Source organism: Hyperolius riggenbachi, chromosome 12 (genome assembly GCF_040937935.1).
Source record: "Hyperolius riggenbachi isolate aHypRig1 chromosome 12, aHypRig1.pri, whole genome shotgun sequence".
Lineage (NCBI taxonomy): Eukaryota > Metazoa > Chordata > Amphibia > Anura > Hyperoliidae > Hyperolius > Hyperolius riggenbachi.
Window position 1 is genome coordinate 51,255,868 of NC_090657.1, and position 24,530 is coordinate 51,280,397.

The 24,530-nt window shown below is 43.9% G+C and overlaps 1 protein-coding gene across 3 annotated transcripts in view; it reads left to right on the forward strand.

The window, feature by feature from the left end:
- MYH7B (myosin heavy chain 7B) overlaps window positions 1-21,439 on the forward strand; it is a 138,672-nt gene extending 117,233 nt beyond the window's left edge. For 2 of the 3 annotated variants that reach the window (XM_068263031.1, XM_068263030.1), the window contains exons 28-44: window positions 183-273; window positions 449-838; window positions 927-1,053; window positions 1,808-1,926; window positions 2,858-3,054; window positions 3,139-3,488; window positions 3,996-4,120; window positions 4,234-4,349; window positions 5,157-5,349; window positions 5,444-5,647; window positions 7,522-7,647; window positions 7,873-8,043; window positions 9,377-9,481; window positions 13,015-13,110; window positions 16,119-16,256; window positions 19,060-19,110; window positions 21,312-21,439. In XM_068263031.1, the coding sequence (XP_068119132.1) occupies window positions 183-273; window positions 449-838; window positions 927-1,053; window positions 1,808-1,926; window positions 2,858-3,054; window positions 3,139-3,488; window positions 3,996-4,120; window positions 4,234-4,349; window positions 5,157-5,349; window positions 5,444-5,647; window positions 7,522-7,647; window positions 7,873-8,043; window positions 9,377-9,481; window positions 13,015-13,110; window positions 16,119-16,256; window positions 19,060-19,110; window positions 21,312-21,323 (2,611 nt within the window). In that variant the 3' untranslated portion in view covers window positions 21,324-21,439. Of the gene's footprint in view, window positions 1-182; window positions 274-448; window positions 839-926; window positions 1,054-1,807; window positions 1,927-2,857; window positions 3,055-3,138; window positions 3,489-3,995; window positions 4,121-4,233; window positions 4,350-5,156; window positions 5,350-5,443; window positions 5,648-7,521; window positions 7,648-7,872; window positions 8,044-9,376; window positions 9,482-13,014; window positions 13,111-16,118; window positions 16,257-17,866; window positions 17,895-19,059; window positions 19,111-21,311 lie in introns of all 3 variants that reach the window. The other variant, XR_011025240.1, reaches the window with a different exon arrangement.
- The last annotated feature ends 3,091 nt before the right edge of the window (window positions 21,440-24,530 follow it).

Here is a 24,530-nt window from a genome sequence, read left to right on the forward strand (position 1 = left end):
TGGATACTTGTATGGACTTTGGCTACTTGGTCCTGCACCCACCACCTCTGCTGGATGTTGGATTGGGATTACTGCATACCAATTTGTATAAGGGTCACTGCCTGGGAAAGTAATAAATAGCATCAAACCTGTTATTCAGTCTGTTGTCCAACGGTTATTGGTGTGTTGGTTGTTTTCCACAGGAAGGATTTTGAGATCAGTCAGCTGAATTCTAGGATTGAAGATGAACAGATGATGAGCGCTCAGCTACAGAAGAAAATAAAGGAGCTACAGGTGAGTTTAGTTCCCATTCAGTAACGTAACAGAATCATAATTTATTCTTGCAATTCATGTTCCATTCATTAATGATGCAGCACTATACCATGCATCATCACAGTAGTATTAAATAACTACTTTTTACCCTTCAGTATTCAAAGCACTCATGACTTCCTCTTCCTCCACCACACAGGCCCGTATAGAAGAGCTGGAGGAGGAGTTGGAAGCGGAGAGGGCTACTCGAGCCAAGGTGGAGAAGCAGAGATCAGAGGTGGCCAAAGAGCTGGAGGAACTCAGCGAGCGGCTGGAGGAGGCTGGCGGGGCCACCTCTGTGCAGATTGAGATGAACAAAAAGAGGGAAGCTGAATTTCTGAAGATGCGGCGAGACCTTGAAGAAGCCACCCTGCACCACGAAGCCACCGCGGCCGGTCTGCGGAAGAAACACGCGGATTCTGTGGCCGAGCTGGGCGAGCAGATCGACAGTCTGCAGCGGGTGAAGCAGAAGCTGGAAAAGGAGAAGAGTGAGATGAAGATGGAGCTTGACGACTTATCCTCAAATATTGAGCTACTCACCAAAAATAAGGTGAGAGAGGCGCGCCGATGTGACTGGAGTGTTCAGCGATGTGTAACATGGAGGAACTCTATAAATGTTGCCCTGTCTTGTTTCACAGGGCAATGCTGAGAAGCTATGCCGGACATACGAGGATCAACTGAGTGAGGCCAAGTGTAAAGTGGACGAGCTGCAGCGGCAGTTAGCGGATAACTCCTTGCACAGAGCACGACTACAAACCGAGAACGGTAAGATCACTTCTACGTAAAGTTCATCATTCGGCACACAGTATAGAACCATCAACCTTAGTTTCTGCTAACATAAATCTGAAATGCACTGGGTCTGTGATGACACAAAGTTAAATGCATAGAAAAACTAACATCTGCACAAATTGGGATACTCAGTTGCTTCATTCTTAAAGCACACCTGAAGTGACATGATGAGATAAACATATATACATATAGTGCTAGTCCTACTAAGAATTAGAAGTCCCCTTCTGTTTTTCAGTGCAGTAAGAGTTAAAAAACAACAACCTTTAGTTGTTATCTATGCAAAAAGAGCTTGTGGACAGCTTGTCAAAATCAGTCTGGTTTCCAGAACAGTTGAATAGAAGCCAAAACAGCTGAGAAACCGTGAGATAAGGATTCTGAGGTTTTACTGCAGGAATGTTCAAAGGGTCATTATTTTTGTATCTTTTTCAGCTAAACAAAGCAGTGGGGATTCTAAACAGTTATAAAACTAAAATTAAAAGATATGAAACTCTTTGCAATACTATTAATGTACTATTGATCATCCATGCTACACATACAATTCATTATCTTCTACATTTATTTTCACTTTAGGTTCTAGGTCTTTATAAAGCCATCAATCTGTGTCATTATAACTGTATTTTTTATTTCACTACGCATATGTAGGTGTCATATGATAAACATGAAGTAAAATTCTCCATCCAATGTGAAAAAGTCACTGCCTAACGCTTAGCATTTGTCCTTGTGTTATTAGGAGAGCTCTCCCGACTGTTGGAGGAGAAGGAGTCTCTTGTCAACCAGCTGAGCAGAGGCAAAGCCTCCTTCACCCAGAGCATTGAGGAACTGAAGCGGCTGCTGGAAGAAGAGACAAAGGTGAGAAAGTGCACTCTGGAATAGGCTTTAACCAATATCTGTAATGCTATGGCACCAATTCCAACTGTTTTCCATGTACCGAACTTCCAGGGCTCTGAACACAGAAACTTCAAGTTAAGGAGGCCATACAACTAGTGAGTTTGCAGCTGATCGACCATCTGATTCAATAATTATTAGTCAAGCAGATGAAAATTGCGGCCACAACAAACATGTCTCATGGGCCAAAATCGATTGGATGTATCGATTGAGCAAGCGTAAAAATCTCAGACCAATGTGGTTGATCAGGCGATGAATGTGATGGAACCCTGAATACTGTCCCACCAAATGTTAGTGTTCCCCCAGTGCCCATGCATTAAAATCTCTCACCTGTTCAGCTGCTGCAAGTCCAGCTGCTCCTTCTTCCGCATATTCAGCTCCCACGTGGCTGCTGCACTGGCGCATGTGTGACGTCCCATGTTCCACATGCTATGCGTGGCAGCTACGCGAGATGCAAATGAGGAAGAAAGGAGCAGCTGGACTTGCAGCGGCCGAACAGGTGAGAAATTTTAATGCACGGGCACCGGGGGAACATTAACATTTAGGAGGGCAGTGACAGGCACTGGATGGGGCGTTACAAGGCTGATTCCTGAGAGATTTCATGGTGAAATTGATCGGTAAATTGGCCTGCTGTGTATGGGCAACCAACATGTCTCTCTCTGTTCAGATTTAAGTCAGAGAGAGTTCTGTCTCTTGGTCATGTGCCCATAAATCTCTAGATGTATAGGCAACTTTACAGTTATCCATTTGCTGAAGTTGAGCTAACAAAAGAAGCCACTGACCAAGCACTCTCTAGACAAGTATTCTAGCCTGACCCCAGGCCCGATTAAGGGCTCATTCGCTGAAAAGCAGCAAGCGATACAAAGGTCTATAATAATTATTTGTTCTCTTTCAGTCTAAAAACGCCTTAGCACATGCATTGCAAGCTTCCCGCCACGACTGTGATCTCATGCGAGAACAGTATGAAGAGGAGCAGGAAGCCAAAGCTGAACTACAGAGGTCTCTATCAAAAGCAAATGCTGAGGTGGCCCAGTGGAGGAACAAGTATGAAACGGATGCCATCCAGAGGACGGAGGAACTGGAGGATGCCAAGTATGTATAGATCAGTTATGGCTCACATTGATACTGCAAGTCTTCTTGTAGTTATACAAAATTGACTTGATGGCTGTTTTTCAGGAAAAAGCTGGCAGCACGACTGCAGGATGCCGAGGAGGCAGTGGAGGCTGCTAATGCCAAGTGTTCTTCATTGGAGAAGACCAAACACCGCCTGCAGACTGAGATTGAAGATTTGGTCATTGACCTGGAGCGGGCCAACTCAGCCGCTGCTGCTCTGGACAAAAAGCAGAGGAACTTTGACCGGATCCTGACAGAGTGGAAGCAGAAATATGAGGAGACGCAGGCTGAGCTGGAGGCTTCACAGAAGGAGTCCCGCAGTCTGAGCACCGAGCTCTTCAAGTTGAAGAATGCCTATGAGGAGTCTCTGGACAATCTGGAGACCATGAAGAGGGAAAATAAAAACCTACAAGGTAAATGGGACTCCAAGGCATGGTGGAGATTGTGTCCTGTCCAACTATTGTACTGGCCAAAGTATCAGACATATAGTTCCTAAGATCTGTTGTCTGTTCTTGGTCATTAATAATGTTCTTCTATAAACATTTGTTAGCGTAGGCAGGTTTTGAGTTTCAGATATGCTCATTTTGCACAGAAAATACATTAATTATAGGTATCTATATACCCAATTTCCTGGTGATCAGCACCTGATCAGATCATATTTAATTTGTAAATGGTACAATGAAAATTATTGTGATTACTATTGAATTGCTCATTAACCTTATTGAAGTATTTTATGGTCCTTTCATAAGCAGAAGGAGAACCTCATTATGTTATAGGTTTACTTTCTGTAGCAGGAAGTGCCATTGAGTACATCTAGCAGCTAGATTTGACCTATGTGATTGGTTGAGCACTAAGACTTGCTTTCTGTCAGAGCATACAAACTCCGTACATAAATGATGTCCCATTTCTCTGTTCTCCAGAGGAAATTGCTGACTTAACTGATCAAATCAGCTCTAGCAGCAAAACCATCCATGAACTGGAAAAGGTAAAGAAGGCCCTGGAAAGTGAGAAGAGTGACATCCAGGCTGCTCTGGAGGAAGCAGAGGTAAGAGGTGGTAGAGGTGTACAGTAAACTGTGGCTCAGAATCATATGTGTGTTCCAGTCCTTTTCCTGACCCGCCCCTCTTCGTGACCATCTTGTATTATTCTGACATTCAGGGGGCTCTGGAACATGAGGAGAGTAAGACCTTGAGAATCCAGCTCGAGCTTTCACAGATTAAGGCTGATGTGGACAGGAAGCTAGCAGAAAAGGATGAAGAAATTGAAAATCTCAGGTGAGACTGGTTTGCCTTGTAGCAGGATAGTGGAGGATACTTAAAGAGTACATCTGGTAAATTATCCAGTGTCTTAATGAGGATTGGGGGGGGGGGGGGGCGGAGAAGGGAGTTAGGGTTAAGCCTGCACTTATTCATTAGGAGACCTTGGGCAAGTTTCGCTAGCACTTCTACTGCCTATAGAGCGCGTCCTAGTGGCTGCAGCTCTGGCGCTTTGAGTCCGCCAAGAGAAAAGCGCGATATAAATGTTCTGTGTCTGTGTTTGTGTTTAAATACTTACCTGTTCTGACATTATCCCTGTAGGCAAATGATTGCTCGGAGACATGGCCATGCCGATTTTTTTTTTTTTGCAGCCTAATTGGTGGCTGCTAAGCAAAACAGGGAGAGGTTTCCAAAGAGCTTCAGCAGCCTTCGAAAACATGGCCACGACTGTGTTAGGGACTTGTTCATTTACTATGTGGGTGGGGAAGCAGAGAAGTGTCATCATACAGAGGGCAGGTGAGTGGGGAGAACAATACTCTTGGCCAGTGCTCAGCTTACCTGGCTGATTGCTGATCGAGGCATCCGGGGCTGATGTACACATGCCAGATTTTAAGCAGAGGCGGTCGTTATCGACCAACTTCATCTAACGCGTGTATGAGGCTCTCTGGTTGAGGTGAGAGATAAATAAGGTTGATAATTCAAGAGGAAAGCTTTGTGAATCAATCCCAATGTACAGACCTGTACCTATCCCTGCCTGCTGCACAGAGTGATGAATAAAATCTGTTGGCCATAACGTTTCAATACTAATTCCATCATTTCCGACAGACGTAACCACCAGCGTGCCATGGAGTCTATGCAGGCCAGTCTAGACGCTGAGGCAAAAGCCAGGAATGAGGCCATCCGGCTAAAAAAGAAGATGGAGGGTGACCTGAACGAGATGGAGATCCAACTCAATCACGCCAACCGGCAGGCTGCAGAATCCCAGAAGATGGTCCGTCATTTGCAGGCCCAGATGAAGGTTGGTTCTTGTGCTTGATGTCTAGTAAGAATGAAGAACTACAAAAGTCCACAGCAAGCCAAAGTCACTCATGTTACCAATATTTGTGTTCCAGGACCTGCAGATCGAGCTGGATGATACCCTGCGGCACAACGATGATCTGAAGGAACAAGCAGCAGCCCTTGAGAGACGTAATAACTTGTTGCTGGCCGAGGTGGAGGAACTGCGGGCAGCACTGGAGCAAGCTGAAAGAGGAAGGAAACTTGCAGAACAGGAACTACTGGAGGCTACTGAGAGGGTCAACCTGCTGCACTCACAGGTCTGTGAACAGTCCCTCAATCCCTGTAAATTTCTCATGGATAAAGTTGGTTATGGCTCTTAGCATCTAATCAAGTTGTGTAGTGGACAGCACTCTCACCTTGCAGCACTGGATGCTCGAATTCCAGCCAGAGTTTGTACGTTCTTCCCATGTCTGCCTGGTTTCCTATGGGCACCCTGGTTTCCTCCCACATCCCAAAAACAAACATATAAGTTAACTGGCTACCCCTTAAAATTGGCTGTAGGCTATGGTGGACATCTGACTATGGGCTGGTGCACACCAAGCGTTTTAGCGTTTTCAAAACCACTGCTGCCTGTGAAAACACTTGGCTAATGTATCTCAATGAGATGGTGCACACCAGTGGTTTGAGGTTTTTAGCAAACCGCAAACGTGGGTCCTGCAGCATTTTTGCAATTTGCAGATGCGTTTCTGCCTCAATGTAAAGTATAGGAAAAGAACAAACCGCTCTGAAAAATGCCAAATCAGAGAGGTTTCCAGTCGCTTTGTTACAGAAGCTGTTCAGTAACAGCTTTACTGTAACAATATATGAAATCTGCTACACAAAAACGCTCCAAAAAACACCAGGCATGTTTAGAAAATCTCTCTAAACATGCCTAGAATCGCTCTGAAAATCTGGTTCAAAAACCTCTAGCGTTTTGCAGATCTGCTGAGGTTTTTAGTGTGCACTGGCCTTATGGTAGGGATTCAACTGTGAAATCCTCTGAGGGACAGTTAGTGACTAGACTATATACTCTGTACAGTGCTACGGAAGATGTCGGCGCTATGTAAATAATTATAAGAAGAAAAAAATAAGTATTTACATGAGTAACTTAGAGTCTTCATTGAAATATCTCTTCAAGAAAAGTCATACTTTGCCCTGATAACTGACAGTGTTGCACATGCCTTAAAACCCTCAGGCCTCATTCAAATCATATGCGCTTCCGTGTGCATTTGGAAGCACGTATGACGTGGTGACATGCAAGAACGCGAGAAGGGCATAGACAGCCCTTCTGATGTTCACATCTACTGTGCTGAGCAGCAGTACGATGCTCTATGATGCACTTGCGTACTGTTGCCTGCATTTTGCCCGCAAGTGCAGAGCTGACCCATCACTGTCAATGGATGGGATCAGCAGCGCAGCAGGTAGCAGCGCAGATGGCCTACGATCGTACCCATTGTGTTTCGATCGCACAGCCATCTGCGCTGTGTAGATGTGAACGAGGCCTCAGTCTTACTCCCTGTTTAGCCTCTGGAGAGGGTAAATGAATACTTCATGTGCAGATATAAGTAGACCAGGGATGCAAAGAATGCATTTGCTTGAAAAGTTAAGAATTAGGTTGTTTTATAACAGAATTGTTTTAAGGATAACCTGCTACTCTCTATAACTGTAACTAAGCTTGATGTAGACATGTGAGGGAAATTAGATGTGCAGATATAATTTAATCACCCTTATGGTATGCTGTAAAGTTACAGCTTCACAGGAGGCCTCACATGGTTCCTATATGTACCAATGCAATATGAATGGGAGCAAAGAGGAAACTTGCTTATTCCTTCCACCCCAACACCTCTCCATCAATGGACAATGGTGTCTTCTGAGGAATTTAGGTTTGTGAGTTCATTGTGAGTTTAGGTTAAAAATGATGAGACCAGGTGACCCTAATCTCATATCTATTGGTGCCTCAATGGTGTTTGCTGACAGGTGGCAGAAGAAGATGCAATCAATTTGTTATAGATAATCATATTTGTTCACATACGGCAGGTTTAAAAGTCCTGTGCAAAGTTATAGTTACAGTTGATCAAAGAAATTACTTTGTAAAATATTTGTTTAATGTCAATCTGTTCAGCTAAGTGATGTCTACCATTTGCTCCTTCAGAATACGGGACTGATTAACCAGAAGAAGAAGCTGGATGCTGATATCTCTCAGCTAACAACCGAAGTGGAAGAGGCTGTCCAGGAATGTCGTAATGCTGAAGAAAAAGCCAAGAAGGCCATTACTGATGTAAGAAACAACCGCTAATGCCTTATTCTTCTGCAGTAACGGAAGGAGAGGTTGAGAAATTTAGCTGTAGATACAAGGGGATAATTTTTGGGGCACGATGGGAAGTACACCAGTAAGATGATTATAACCATTTGTCTACAACCATGTTACCTCTACACTAAAATTGGATTTGGCCGATTTAAGCCATGATGTCACCCCACCTGATGAAATTGTCCACTTCTTTAGGCAGCCATGATGGCGGAGGAGCTGAAAAAGGAGCAGGACACCAGTGCCCACCTGGAGAGGATGAAGAAGAACATGGAGCAAACCATCAAAGACCTGCAAATGCGCCTTGATGAAGCTGAACAAATCGCTCTAAAGGGAGGAAAGAAGCAGATACAAAAACTGGAAGCAAAGGTATGAGAAGGTCTCTTAGCTTTTGTGGTTTTATATCAATAACTTAACGTTCTAACATTGTGACACCAACATGTGGACCAAAACATACTGTAGCTCAAGGCACCAATTTTAAATACTGTAAGTGTTGTGTATATAGGGTAATAACCTTTCATAAATGAAGGCTGTTGTTTGATTGCACATCCACGTTTCATAAAGTCAATGATAAAAGTAGCTGATAATGGTCCATATGCAATTAACTTTTTCTCCTTGGCGATATTTTCACAGCTTGTCAATAAGATGCTTTTTAAACCTCTAGAAAGCAAGAAAACATTCAAAGTAATGTTGATGGAATTTTTTTTTTCTAGTTTTTGGTACTTTTTCAATTATGAAGTGCTAAAAAGTTATTTTAAAGAGAAAATGAAAAATTATCTCGTAGGAGAAAACCCAAGAGAAAAAGTTAATTGCCAAACGTGGCCCGCAGAGCCATTACATTTGGCCCACTCTACAACACCAGGGAAGCTATATTGGAGGGGAAGCCTTAGATTACCAGGAAAGCAATATCGGGGAGGAACGAGGAAAGCACTAGACACCAGGGAGCTGAATAAGGGGGACTAGACACCAGGGAACTGTATAGGGGAGGGAGGGAGCCTCTAAACAACAGGTAACTGTATAGGGGAGGGAGGAGAGCCACTAGACACCAGGGAGCTGTATAGGGAAAGGAGGACCACGAGACACCACGGAGTTGAATAAGGGGGACTAGACACCAGGGAACTGTATAGGGGAGGGAGGTGACCACTAAACCACAGGTAACTGTATAGGGGAGGGAGGAGTTTCACTAGACACCAGTGAACTATATGTATGTGGGAGGGAGGCGGCATTGCACACCAGGGAACTTCATAAAAGAGGAAGACATTGAGGTTGGCCGAGGACTTAGTCCCATTGTTAAATTTTGGCCCTTTTTATTTTTGTGTTTGATGCCCCTGCTGTAGAAGATGACTGTAATTGTATAAAACGCCTTACAAGCACACCTTGCTGTTGTAGTTCACTACCACCCCATCAGATATTCAGCCTCTCACTTGTGCGCTTGTAAAAAGCATTGACTATACAAAATGGACTGGAGGTTTTGAAGTTTATTGGCATAAAACTGAATCAGTTGATGTTGTGGGTGGCTTATACATTGTCTAGACTAGAGTGTGTGACTAATCGACATTGCTGCACTGAAACTTTAGCCAACAAATTGAAATGACACAAGATGATGTGATCACAAGCAACAGTGTTTCACAGTCTTCTCCTGCTTTTATATATAGTCAGTGCTGCTTATCCATCTTCATGTCTGTGGATTGCTTGTTAACAGGTGAGAGAGCTGGAAGGGGAACTGGAGATCGAGCAGAAGAAGAACGCTGAAACCCAGAAAGGCATCCGGAAGTATGAGCGCAGGATAAAGGAACTCACCTATCAGGTAACAGCTTGGCTTCTGAGCCTATACCGCCATTCTTTCTGTACTAATCTATACAGACCCACGGACTTAAAACTGCAGGAAAACACAAATAGATGGTTTATAATAAAAATAATGTGCTGTTGGAAGTGGGGGAGGGCATTTGAAGTGAACAATGAGGAACGATAAGAGGAAGGGGTATTCTCAGGACAAGTTGAGATGTTTCCTGCCCACTAGACTCTCAGAAGATTCCACAGCCCTTCTACAATGCAAACAAAAAAGCATGCAACCTATAAGTGGGAACATCAAGCAGCGCAATCTCTGGTGTCCCCTACCGCATGGTATACATGCAATCAAATAAAGAGCTTTACACAGGTGGGCAGCGGCAGGAGAGGTTAATTCATCATTGTTACAATCTCTGGACGTTGCACACCACTTTGCGTTCCATCACTCCCATGCTTCATCCTTCAAGGAAATTTAAAGAGAAATTGAGAGCCCTCTCTTGTGTAGTATTTCTAGGCCAAGGTAGATGTTAAATATTGTATAGAGATTTATACACACAAGTGTGGGTCACCAATAGGCAACCACTTCTCAGGCAAGAGGGGACCTTTATCCCATCTCCTCAAGGGATTAAGATGTCATTCTCTGTAGAATAGGAAACAGAACAGGGTTGTCCCCTCCACCAGCTGTGGACTCAATGTAATAAATACAGGTAACACAGAGGCGGCAATCAGGATAAAATACACTAAAATAGTAAAAACAAAGGGGAGTAGAACTTACCTCCCCATAGAAGAGTCAGCAAAACACTGTCACCAAAATGTCGTTTCTTATGTACTCTAAAAATTAGTGACGCATTTCGTGGGTCTCGGCCCCCTTCCTCAGGCAATGCAAAATAGGAGCAGCTGTTTATGATCTTAAAACAAGCGAGGCGCCCTTTTGTTTTTACTATTTTAATGAATGTTATCTTGATTGGTGCCTCTGTGTTACCTGTATTTATTCCACCTTCAAAGCTATGATGTGGTATGTAATGTGGAGCGCAGTGACAAGGGTGAGGTAGCCGCCTGCCCCTCGCCACAGGCCGCATCTGTAAAGGCTGTATTTGGAATTGGCTTCCGAATTGCGGAGCTCAGCCCTAGTATACACATTGGTGAAATGCCCCCAACACGTATAGTAAAGGCTGTAGGCCTTATTCATTTTTCTGTAGAGTGACCTTGACAAACACAAACGTTTGTGTAGGCCGTGTTTATGTTTTAAGCAGGCAGTCCTGGTATTAGACTCAATGTACCCATACACAGCAGATGGTCATGTAATGGTGTTTGACATAATCCAGGATCATTTGACTGTTAGTCTAATCATAGGTGAGTATGAAGGTAGCCATACATTAGTCAATTTTCCATCTATTTAGACTTTATTGGGCGATCAACTACAGTGTGGTTGATTGATAGTCAATGGACTAGTAGCCCACACACTACAAGCGAGATCCTATGCAATTCTCCTAATGGAACATTGTTGTAGTGGCTACATGCTCTGAAGCCAGAAATTGATTATGTGAAAAACAGATTCCTGTACAATTGACTGATATTTCCCATCCTGTTCGATCGAGTAAATTGGTTGATTTAACCAGATATCAGACAATTTCCATCGATGGAGCAGAATCGATTCTCCCCTGGTCCGATAAATTGATTGAATCAGATGGTCGATCGCACAGGAAAATCGAGTAATTATTGTATGGCGACATTTAGCTTGTATCTATCTGCTATCTCTGGCCAGAAATATCTGGTGAGATAGAAATGTGTTCTCATACTTGTCTACATCACAATCACCCCCACATGGTGTGTTGCATGTCCATGGAAGGTGGATTCATATGGTCAGTGGAACAATCATTCACCTGATAGCCTCAATAGTTACTGAATACAAGGGGCCTGTCGTCAGGTGTTTATCCACTGTGTACAAGTAAGGGCTGGTGCAAACCAAGAGCGCTTCTGAGAGCTTTTTAAAACACTTGCGCTTCAAAAAGCGCTTGGCTAATGAATTTGAATGGGATGGATCACACCAGAGTGATGAGCTTTTTTCCCAAATGCAAACGCGGGTCCTGCAGCATTTTTGCCGATTTCTGAGGCGATTCAGCCTCATTGTTAACTATAGGAAAGTGGAAAATCGCTCTGAAAAGCACTCAGAGCGATTCTCCAAGTGTTTTTGTTACAGAAGCTGTTCAGTTCCAGCTCTACTGTAACAAAATATAAAAAAAGCTACACCCCACGCTCCAAAAATCACTAAGCATGATCAGAAAATCGCCAGGCACATGCCTAGAATCACTTCAAAAAGCGCTGAGCGTTTGCTTTTATGCTAGCGCTTTTTGGTGTGCACTGGCCCTAGGAGGGTAATGGCAATTCTCCAGGAAAATCCCATCTGGACAGTTGGCAGTTCTTTAAAGATCAGCCAGATGTATTTTCCAGTAAAGGTATCCCAAACTAAAAAGCTGCAATCACTATTGCCCTTTCTAATATGTAACCTACCTGTCTTTTATGCTGAGGACTTGTCCCTGGAACAAGCATGCAGCCAGTGGTGCTGGAACACATGATCTTCATGCTTGTTCCAGGTCAGTGACAAGAGGATCAGCACCACAGTCAGAAAATGTACCTTCCTTATCCCTCTCACTCCATGCTTCTTCTCAGCATGCTGGTTTTTGTAGTGCTACGCAGTCCAGCCTCTGTCAACACCAGCCTATGGATCAGGTAGGGCTCACTAAATGCCAAGTGCACACATTCGTATGTAGATCCTTCGTATTACAGCTGATTACATATGCAGGAAGAGGAAATACCCGGGCTGTTTGTACCATTACAGAAAGTACAGATCCTAGGCTGGAAAATAAGTGCACTCTGGACTTAGGGTTGGCTTTAGAGCTGACTGCAAATTAAAATGGAAGGGATATTTCTAACACTACAAAAAAATATGAGCACAGTACTAATACAATTTTTTTTCAATCAGCCTTCATTAAAACAAAAAGGCATATAAAACAAAACAGTCAAACATACTGTATGGATCAAAAACACAGCAGTCGGAAACTACAGAAGTAACTAACAAAACGTAATACAGCAATGGCACAGCACAACCAAACCAATCCCTTGCACATTATTCAAGGTGAGAGGACCAGCCACAGTACTAATACATTTTAGTGTAATTTATTTTTAACAAAGGTAGACTTTCTCTTTAAATACCCTAGCAGTATTGACGGTTATACACGTCATTATAAAACATGCTGTGTAGTGTGTACAGTATTGACATGCATACACGTTAATACTCTCCTGCACTGTATACGAGACCCTTGCTTGACACATTTTGGCAAGTTACAGGAAAAAAAGGATATGAAAATTAATTGGATCACTTTTTGCACAGAATTCCTGGGGAAATTGAATGCCAGGGAGGTTAGTGGCACCCTAACAACTCAATGTGTGCATAGCTCTCCAGTTAATGGAGTATAACCAGATGTAGTGGAATCCTACTCTATGAAGCATGTTTCTCCAGTGACCTAATCCTCTGCTCTGCCCTTCTTTCAGACTGAAGAGGACCGGAAGAACTTGGCACGGATGCAGGATCTGATAGACAAACTGCAGATGAAAGTCAAGAGCTACAAGCGACAATCTGAGGAGGCCGTAAGTCATGCTAATGTGCCTACAGCACAACCGCACACAACACACAGCCAGAGGACATTATATACACCACAAGAAGGAAAAAACAGCAATACCTGCAGCAGATTAAGACCATGTTTTATTATTAATGAATAGTAACTTCACAAAAACATAGCATACACTGTTAGGAAATCTTTGCTCGCAGCAGATCAGTTTAGCTAGAAATACTGTTCTGTACACACTGGCTACCTGTAAAATGGAGAATACTCTTCAAGGTTGGACTGTTTACATTCAAATGCTTACACAATTTGGGCCTAGGATACCAGAGCCGGATCATCCACCAGGTAAACCTAGGCAATTTCCTAAGGCCTGGAGAAGGTCTAGGGGCCTAGTGGATGCTAGCCCCCACCAAATCCTACAAAAACAAACAAACAAAAAAAAAAGGCCAGGTGACCATCAGCACTGGGCAAATACTTATCTTGCATAGGGTCCCTATTTTATCTTAATCCTTTTCTGCTGGATACATGAAGGACTTGCTGAAACTGCACCACATCTCCCATAACCCCAGCAGGATCCATAAACATGGTCACCCCCAAAATGCACTCAAAACCTTTGTAGCCAGAGCTTTCTGTCATGCTGTCCCTACCCTTTGGAATTCCCTACCACACCCTGTAAAGACAGCCCCATCCCTGGAGTTATTCAAATCCAGACTAAAAAGCCATCTGTTTAGCCTAGATACAAATGGGGTAGTGGATCATCCCCGGGTGCGATCAGGCCACCAGTAGTAACGCTCGGCTGCTCCCCAGATAGCCACTGCAGGTAAAAAGAAGAAGAGAGGGGGCGCGCTGAACAGTATGTTTGGTAGAGGGGAACAATGTCCCAGGACAGGTCTCACCTGGTACAAGTTTGGTTAAGCACAGCGTGCCTCACCACGGTCAGCCTCTGTCCCTCTATGCCGAGCCTGGGACCGAGCTCTCCTGGTTCGTAGGGCGGACGTGACGTCACTTCCCGGGGCACTTCCTGTTGAGGTGGCTAAGGAAGCTAGGACGCGCTCTGAGCAGCGTCTAGGGGGTTAAAAGGGGTTGAAATAGTAACATGAGTTGGGTTGTCATCTGAAATAAGGACGACCCGATCTAGTAGCAAGGGTTATTTAATGACAACGCGTTTCACGGAAGATCAGCCTCCGCTTTTTCAAGTCTGTTTAGCCTGGCATTTGTGGACTAGTAGAATGTTTCCTTTGCATCACAAATTTACCAATCAACCAATTACTGGTCTGAGCCATGCTTATGCGCTTTGAATCCTTTCTCCAAAGCACTTTACAAATGTTGGTGTTTGTTGTACAAAATGGAAGGGTTCAGCCATTTCCAGCAGAACCAATAAGCTTCTCACATGGTAGTAATTGAATGATCACTCTGGCACCTGTCAGGCCCATTCACACCTAAAAATGTTGCGTTTTTGTGCACCCCCCCTCCTGGTGCTCCACTGCGCGCTGCGTTTCTGGTAAAAACGTTTTTCCAGAGCGGTTTTGTAATGCACTCCCTGACGCAAGTCAGGAAGTGAACTCTTTGACTCGGAAAATAATAAATACAATATATTTATTCTTCAAGAACGCGAACGCAATCGCTGCACAAAGCAATTTTGTGAGTGTTTGAGTTTTTCCTATACCTTCCATTGAGGCAAAAAAAGCCAAAAATGGTACAGGCAGCGCTTTGCTGCCCCCATAGCGCACAAACCGCGCTGATATAAACCTTCTCATAGAGATTCATTGCACAAGCGTTTTGGGGGCGATTTTAAAAAAGGCCGAAAATGCCCCTAGTGTGAATGAGCCCTCACACCTGGCTGGGAGCATTAATTCCTTGCCAGCATCTCATGTGATACTACATATGATGGTCATTATGGTTATGGTCATTTTTATTTCTTGAATATTAGATGGGAAAAAAAATGAGCTGTAATTCTAAACACACAGGGATAATCTAACCGCAACTAGGCAAGCATGTTCAACCTTTGCAGATTCCCAGCGTCAGATGACACATGTATCCCCCTCAGACTGATGTACGCATTGTAACACTGCTGGTGAGTTGGGCGCAGGATGAGACGAATGACGGCTCTCCCTGCTGCCATTCAGATTCCTGGCAGTGTTAAAGGACAACCGAGGTGACATGTGACATGATGAGATAGACATGTGTATGTACAGTGCCTAGCACACAAATAACTAGGCTGTGTTCCTTTTTTCTTTATCTGCCTGATAAAGTCAAAAATCAGGTATGCAAGTGACCGTTTCTGTTCAGGTCGGGACTGGGTCAGACTACAGCATAATCCTCACTGATTAGTAATTACAGCCATAAAACCCTTTCCTGTGATAAAATGGCTTCCTGGAGCAGGAAAGAGATAAAAAGGGTCAATAATTCATAGATTTGATGTCTGGCACACTTCAATGAAGATGTCATTGAGCAGAGACAATGAAACAGTAAAAACTAGATTTAAATATAAAATAAAACTGTGGGATAGCTTAAAAAAGGTCATTTTGAGGAGGAGGATAGATACAATTGATTTTCTCATCAGTTTATTTTTACCTCGGATGTCCTTTAAATGCAATTCCACCTCCGAGTCGTTGCAACTCGGGGGAGAAGTAATTCAGGGTCTGGCAATAGCTAGAACCGCGAATTACCCTTGAACGGGGTGTGCACTATAGCAGCACACAGCTGAGGTGCCAAAGTGCTATAGAGACACCCAGCGAGAGCTAAAACCATCTGCTTCGATAGACTGTCACCTGATACAATCAATTATAGTTTCAAGAGAGAAACCACTATGGCAGTCAGGTGACAGCAGGTCTATGCTTAATAGTGTGATGATTCTTCTGTATGTACAAGGGTCTTTACCAGCCCAGGCAGAGTTTTAATGTCTCCATATTCACCCACCACTAAGAATGATACTGCTGATAGACTAGAAGTTCTATCCATTATGTTATGGAGGTGAGCGCTGTCTCATTCATGTCCTGTACTGGTAACTAGCATCTTATCCTCTTGTCACAGGAGACCCAGGCCAACTCCAACCTGGTGAAGTACCGGAAGGTGCAGCATGAGCTGGATGATGCAGAAGAACGTGCAGACGTGGCGGAGGCACAAGTCAACAAGCTGCGCGCCCGCACCAGAGAGGTGGTCACTACCAAGGTGTGCACTGCTCAGTAATGACTCGTCTGTATAGATCCCGTCTGTATAGATCTTACTGGTCAAATCATAGGAGTGCAACCTGTGCGGGGAGCTCAGTCAGGGCTAGGGATCATCAATGAGACGCAAATACGGAATTTTGTGAATTCTTGCAGCTTGACAAAGGACCAATAGAATTCCACCTCAGTGAGATTAGTCTGGTCCATTTCCAAGCTACATAAGATGACAAATAAGATTGCATATTCCTGCATCAACTCAGAATTATTTGTATCTTACTGACCATCCATAGTCTGTACCACAAACTCCCAACCCCTTTACTGGCCTCCCCAGACCAGCTATGATATAATGCATCACAATGTCTGTTACTCTTTATACAAGGTCACACTGAGAACTCAACTTTAAAAACAGTATTCCAGAATATTACAACAGTAAAACCCCTAATATACGGACGGATATGTGTGCTTGCCGGGTTCTTTAGAAATCAAGCAACTGGCCCTAAAATAACACTACCCTCCCCCGTCTGTAGAAACTACTTACAAAACCTCCGGGTGCCGTCTTCTACACTTCCTGCAGCTCCCAGCAGATTACCTGTGTACTCTGTGCATCACTCCCGAAGTGTGCATGTGACCAGATGCCAGTCAGGTGACACACCGGGAACCCTACACATGGATGCAGGCAGTGGCGTGGCTATGGAACTACGGGCCCCGGTCCGAGTTTTACATTGGGTCCCCCCTCTATACGTAACAATTGATCCGGCGCAACAAAACCTGCCAAGATCATCTACTGTATTAGAGGTGCAAGAAGAGGATGGGGGACAGTTTAACGATTACTACTATTCAAAGCATCTATAGAAGTGATTATTACCACCACAGGACCAATAAAGACCTTATACTTTGGTTTAGAATGGGCCCCTCTGGCCCAAGGGCCCCGATGCGGCCGCTATCTCTGCACTACTGGATGCAGGAAAGTCGCTGGGAGCTGCAGGAAGTGTAGAAGATGGATTTGTAAGACACTTCTGCCGCACACAGATCTGCGTAAGGCTAAAATTCCACCCCTGTCCTCCACCTCAGCCATGCCGGTTGGTTGAGACTGCCGGATGCCTGAGTTCCGGGTAACGGAGTTTTACTGTATTGTGTTTTGAAATTGTAGCGTTGTAACTTAAATCCATCTTCATATAAATGTCCACGCATAGCTTACACTAAACTAACTCCGGTATTACTGCATTGTAGAGAGGTGGAGTGGTCCGGACATTGGTTAGGACCAGGAAGCAATTGAAGACTAGGATGGGTGGGAGGAGGCATCTGAAAAGTATAAAAAGTGTAAAGCTTTCAGACGGGGAATGGGAAATAAAATCATTTAATAAATACTTAAAAGACAACACGCTTCATGGGTCTTAACCATCTATTTATTACCTCATAGACATGTAAAGTAGGTGGTTTTGTAGTGGCGCACCTTACCATTTGTTTTGTAACATCGAGAAGTTAAAAAAACGGTTAGCCTGGAGTGCTAACCAATCTTCATAGAAACGTAAGATATATCAGAATTGTGTTAAAACCTTGTTTTTATGAAGTTTGACCACCGGACTGTGAGCCTTTTATATTGTTTGTTTTTAGACGCTGTGATGTTGACCTGAGGAAGCAGGTAAGACCCATGAATCGCATTTTTTGTGTCCAATAAATGTTTTGAATTCCCATTCCTCATATGAGGTAAGACTGTTCATTTTAAATGGTTTTTAAACTTCCATCCCAGTTTCTCCCCCCCTTTAAAGGGATCCCCCACTTGTAATTTATCCAGTAGTTTCTTTGTTTTTATTTGGAGAGTGAAGGTTAATCTTATAAAAAGGATTCTTCGACATATCTGTGTAAAGAAAGAATTCTCTGCATGCTCTTTGTGTTTGACTTATAGCAACCACATTTTGTAAGTTCCTATTGCTTTATATACTACACTAAATTGGCTCTCCTGGTGGTGTTCTGCCAGTCCCTGGAGTCCAGTGGTTGACAAGCCCCCATTTGGAAAGTAAGGCTTGTTTCCAACTTGTGCAGCAAACGTACCCAGTCGCTATGTTTTCTGCACTTCTGCTTAATGCAGGAAGCAGATCCTATTGTTAAAAATAGGATCAACTTGAAAAAAAAAAATCACAGCAAATGAAACGCTGAGTCCCAACCCAGCCCACTTTTTTTATGCAATGGACCGCAAAACGCCAGGAAAAAGGATACTGTGAAAGCCTATGAAAACGGACAGTGTCCGTCTTCTGCCATTGATGACTCCTCTACTCTGCCCTGAAGTCAGTAAACAGATTGGTGCTCAGCCAGAAACATTGGGCTTCCTATTGGATTGAAAAAGACCAATGGGAATCCTCAGTAACAGGAAGAATTCTCATTGGTTCATGGTGAACCAATGAAAATTGTCCCTGTTGCTATGGAGAATTAGTCTATTGTAAACCTATGGGGAGCCCCATGCTCCTGCTGGCCTTTGGTATTTTAATGCCGTCGGGACTGAGCAAAAGGCTCGGTAGCGGCAGAACCAGGGGACACGTGAGTATCCGTGTGGTAGAGAGGATGCAGAATGGATAACGGAGAGCAGGGTGCCCGAGTTCATGCGCTTTTACGTTTTGCATCTGCTCCAAGGGGGAAGCAAGCTTTACCAATGTCATATAAATATATATTTACAGTGATTCTGTACATGCCTCCTTATAAATGGCCACATCATCGGTATGTAGTACTCATTACCATATAGCAGCAGATAGATGCTTGTTACGTGGCGTCACGCTGTGGTCATCTCTCACAGCTTCTGCTTGTCTTTGCAGGGCACATTTTTCTCTGTACCTGGAAAGCACCGACACCAAGACTCAGCGCAGGTACGCTCTCTCCTTCCATGCACAGCTGTGTATTAGCAACTCACCTCTTCCTGGCTACTTCTCTACTTCTAGCTTTAACAGCACTATCAAGAAAAAATGTAAAATCTAAAATACATACAGATATATTTCGACCAGTGTAAAATAAGCTATAAATTACTTTTGTCTATATTGCTATCACTTACAGTACATGACAAATGGGACAGGTTTTGGTCAAGACCATCTCCTTAAGGGGGATTCTCAGTACTATATTTCCTTTAATTCTTTACAAAAGCGCTCCCTGGAAATGATCTGATGCCAGCTGAACTTCCCTACATATTAATCTGGATTGAGCATGCGCCATTCAGAAAGCGCTTTAAAAAAATCCCTCATGAGGAGATTGATTAGTCCATAGCCTGTCAAGATTTTACTACCTACAGTAACTCATAGCAGTATAGGGAGGAAAAAAAAGTTATTTACAGTGCATTTTTTTTTCAATAGTGTTCCTTTAAAAGAAGAATTTACTCACCTGGGGCTTCCTGTAGCCTGATGTACTTGGTGACCTTCCTCGCCGCTCTGTTCTTTTACAATCTTCTTGGTTAGGAAGGCTTCAGTCGCGTCAGCTGTGCTGCACTGCACATGTGCAGCCTCGTCACCAGGAGTGCCCTTTGTCTGCGCCATAGCAGAATGCTCCCGGTGACAGGAGTGCGATGGGTGCAGGCGCACGGGCCGCACATGCACAGTTCAGCCCAACCAAAGCCTTCCTAATGTGGAAGAGTGAAGATGGACTGAGCTGCTTGAGAGGATGGTGAAGGAACCCACCGAGCAGGGATGCTCAAATACCGAATTCGGATTTCATCCTGCTAATTAAATCACCGGTGCGGGTTGGCGAGGGGGGTTAATCTTACCCATCAGGCGTCTTCTTCGCTCCGTCCCTCGGCGCCTCCCACGATGCGTTCCAATCCGCCGTCACGTGACTATACACTTCCTCCTTCAACCCGGAAGGAGGAAGAGTTTGTAATCACGTGACGAGCAAAGAAGACGGCTGATGGGTAAGATTAACCCCCCCTCGTCCACCCGCACAGGTGATTTAATTAGCAGGATGAAATCCGAATAACACCTATTCAGATTTCAGCCGAATTCGGTATTTGAGCATCCCTGCCACCGAGTGCATGGGGTAGAGGAAGCCCCAGGTAAGTATAAATTCTTCTGTTATATCTCAGGTACACGTTAAACTGTGTACAGCGCTGTGTGACATATCTGCATCCACCTCAGGGACTTTGGGATGCTAAGCAATGATTTGGTGCAGCACATCCTGTCTACACACCTTGGTCCCACTCCAAGCTGCATATCATTTGCATGTCATTAACCATCTCTAATCGCCAGCTAGGAATGACTCCCTATTATCATTAGAAGCTCATATTATGCTGACCTGCCAATTGGTGATGGTGGCTGGCATTGCAACCAGTGAGAACTATTTAGCCAGATGAGCAAGTCTAGAGAGCCAGCCTTGTAGAACACCTATTCAACATAAAAAAAATTGTCTTCTTAAACAGAAAGAATTTGCGATAATTCAGGTTCGAGTGAGCGTGAGATGTCTCCCAGTGCATCACTGCTGAATATATGCAAATTATCCATTGTTGTCCATGTAAGCTAGCCACACCTCCAGATCTGCTAGAATGCAATGATGTGTCAGCTTGTTAATTGTACAGAGCCACAATAATCCAACATGCATACAGACTGTTTTGGATTGGTTGAGTGCATGGCATGGATTACTGTGGCTCTATGGGGTAGGACATGAAACACCCAGATTACCCAGCAAGCTCATAGTGAACCCGAACTCTCAGGAGTGTGGCCTTTCAGCCCCTTACACACTCCTGGGAGTTCTGGTTCGCAATGAGCTTAGTGGGCAATCTGTAAACCTTTGAGAGAAGAGAGCAGACATGAAGATCATTTTATCAAATGGCAAAACTTAGACCTCCCACTTAGCAGCCGCCTTTACAAAGTGCACCACAATGTTCATTCAGTTTCAGGATTTGCAAAGCCAAAGGGATAAACTTTGTGCAGTGTATATTCTAGTCTTGCAAGCTGACCCCCCCCCCCCCCCCCCCCTCACAAAAACTGATCAACACTGTAAAGAGAGGGGGTATGGAACGGGGATATCTCTGTCTATGATGAATTGAGAGTGTGAAATAAAGGCATGTTCTGTTTGTGTCTCCTGGCAGTATGAAGAATGAGATGACCAGACATGACAATCCCTCCTGGACAGCTGCAACAGCTGGGCCAGACCCTCCTCACTGCGCCACCTTCCCCCACCCCCGGTGACATGTAATAAAATCTATTGAGGCATAAAGCTGCTTTGCTGTTTTCTGTTACTGAAATATGCTCATCGTAAAAGTACCTCAGCACCCAACACAGAGGAGGGGGGAGAAAGTGCAATTATTCTGATCTCTACTCAGATGATCATGGACATCTTTCTGCTCTTACAGAGTGGCCAATCAAAATTGGATGTGTGTACAATTTACCACTTCTGTGTAATATGAGCACCAACCGATTGTGTAGCTAAGTTCTCATACTACATGGAAGTGGTAAAATCGGCCAATCAAAATTTGATGTGTGTATGCACCCGAAGAGCAAGAGTGCACACACATGCAACTTTGATTGAGCATTCACTGCCCAATGTTACCACCTCCATGGAGTAAGAGGGCAATGAGGGGTTGTGTAGGTAAACTCTCTCACTACATGGAGGTGGTAACACTGGATGTGTGTACTGGGCTTAAGGGAACCTAAACTGAGAGGGATATGGATTTTCTTTTTAAACAATACCAGTTGCCTGGCAGCCATGCTGATCTCTTTAGCTGCAGTAGTGGCCGAATCACAGACCTGAAACAAGCATGCAGCTAATTCAGTCTGACTTCAGTCAGAGCACATGATCTGCATGCTTGTTCAGGGGCTGTGGCTGAAAGTATTAGAGACACAGGATCAGCAGGAGAGTCAGGGAACTGGTATTATTTTAAAAGGAATAATCCATATGCTTCTCAGTTTAGGTTCCCTTTAGTCTGCTGAATGTGAAGCTGTGTCTGTTTGAGTGAGACTCAGGTCTGAGTTGTAGATTGTACTTTTCCCCTCACTTAACTCCTCCCATTGGCTAACTATCCCCATCTCCAGTCACGTGACACTGATGGCAGGATGAATGTACACCAATCTAGTGACTGTTGGCCAATGGGTGCAGCTTGGTGAGTGGGCGGGCACAATTTACAAAAATCAGGCCTCAAGCTTGGTACACACTTTACAATTGGTCAGTGATTGGCCAATCATAATTGAAACACCTCCATGCAGTATGAGGGACTACAGATGTTGCATACTATGAGCAGATTGTGTAGTTAAACCCTCATACTACATGGAAGTGGTTAGATAGTGATTGGTCAATCATAATTTAAAGTGTGTACCGAGCTTTAGTCTTACTGCTTAAGGTGGCCACTAACAGTCCAATTTCTAGCGAAAAATATTTTGACCAATCAGAAATTCTGTTTGTACTGATTGTAAATAATCTCAGTTGATGGGCACAATCGATTACAAACGATTATAAAATTAGTTGTCCGATTGGATTTCTGTCAAACCAAAATTAGGATTTTCTTGTTGGTTGTGATAGATAGGAAGCAAAGATTATTTCGTTGATGGTGTAGTGAACGATTTTTCGTCCGATCCGAATTTCTGATCGCTCAAGCGATTTTTTGCTAGAAATTGGACCATTAGTGGCCACCTTTAGATGCTGAAGACATCCTGTGTCTGGCTGTTTAAGTGTCCATACGCACAGCCAATGTGGGTTGGTCAGTGTTAACACCTCCATGTAGTACGAGTTACCACTAAGGGGTTAATGCACAACATTGAGGTATTAATCTTGTTTCCTGCAGCTAGTACCGCAAGACCTGCACTACTCTAGAAATGCTGTTGCAATGGTAACAAGTATTACTGTTAACACGCATTACCGTGGCAACATCTTTAGTCCTGTCAGGTGCAGCTCTGCAGAATGTGTGTTTCTGCAAATTCTGAAGCCAGTGAAAAACAAACAGCCTAGGCCAAGCATCACTGGGAGGGCAGTGCTACATACCAATATAAAGCAACATATGTAAGAATTGTTTCTGCTGCTGAAACCTATTGGGAATCCTCAATAATTTACTGCATTCTACTATATATGTCGCTACAGGGCCTCTTTAATACCGGGCTTTTATCCATCCCTGTAAAATAAAAAAAAGAGTCTTTAACTGTCAGCCAAAAATGACTTTTGTAATGCTGCCTATTTTATGCTACAGGGAGCGCAGGACACAATATGTGGGAGTAACCATATTAGGCTATATTCACAGTGGGAGCTGCATTGCGTTATTGCATTATTGTCAAATAAAGAGCAGAGATGATTGGCACAAGATGCCCTGGATAGCAAACCAAAGGGGGGGGGGGGGGTAGCAGGTTGTTCAACTGTGCCTCCAGATCATTCAGCTAAGATATGAAATAGGTAGAGACAAAGTATCCAGGCACCAGTCCCCGCAGGTAATGCTGAGCAACCTTTAATTCATCCCCAGAAATCCAACGTAAAGAAAGTGCAGGCCTAACAGCCGTTTCGCATGAATAACCTGCTTCTTCAGAGGCAACAATTCTGAAGAAGCAGGTTATTCCTGCGAAACGGCTGTTAGGCCTGCACTTTCTGTTTGTTGGATTTATGGGGATGAATTAAAGGTTGTTTAGCATTACCTGCGGTGACTGGTGCCTGGATACTTTGCCTCTACCTATTTCATGCGTTTCCTATAAGTGGGAACACAATTGAATGTAAAAGTTACAATGTATGCTTTGCACTGGGGTGCCAGATTGTCATTAGACAGCACCAGTGTTGCATGTCACATCACAATCCCCACTGCAATACCCCACTGTAAACACAGCCATTTGTGATAGCTAGGCAACCATATACATCCCATATACAGCTGCGCTGGACACTCTACCAATCTCAGGGTTAGGAGGAGCTGCGCTGGACACTCCCCCAAATCTCAGGGTTAGGAGGAGCTGCGCTGGACACTCCCCCAAATCTCAGGGTTAGGAGGAGTTACAAGATACAAGATGGATTTATTCGCCATGTACGGTGGTGCCGTACTCGGAATTGCTTGTGGTACACATGGCTAGGGCAAATACGTAATGACAGTTGTACATTTTACGTTTTACATATATACGGCAACAATTACACATACTGACAGCATTTACAATACATTAGCGGCTACAGTTCCACATACTAGCAGCATAACAGTACGATAGCATCTATTTTGATATTGTGTGTTGGAGATGCAGAAGAGAAGGCAGAAGAGCCACTAATGCTGGGAATACACGGTTCGTTTTTGCCTTCGTTTAAACCTTCGTTTCGATTGTGCCTTTTGTCCTTTTCGATCCCGAAATAATCG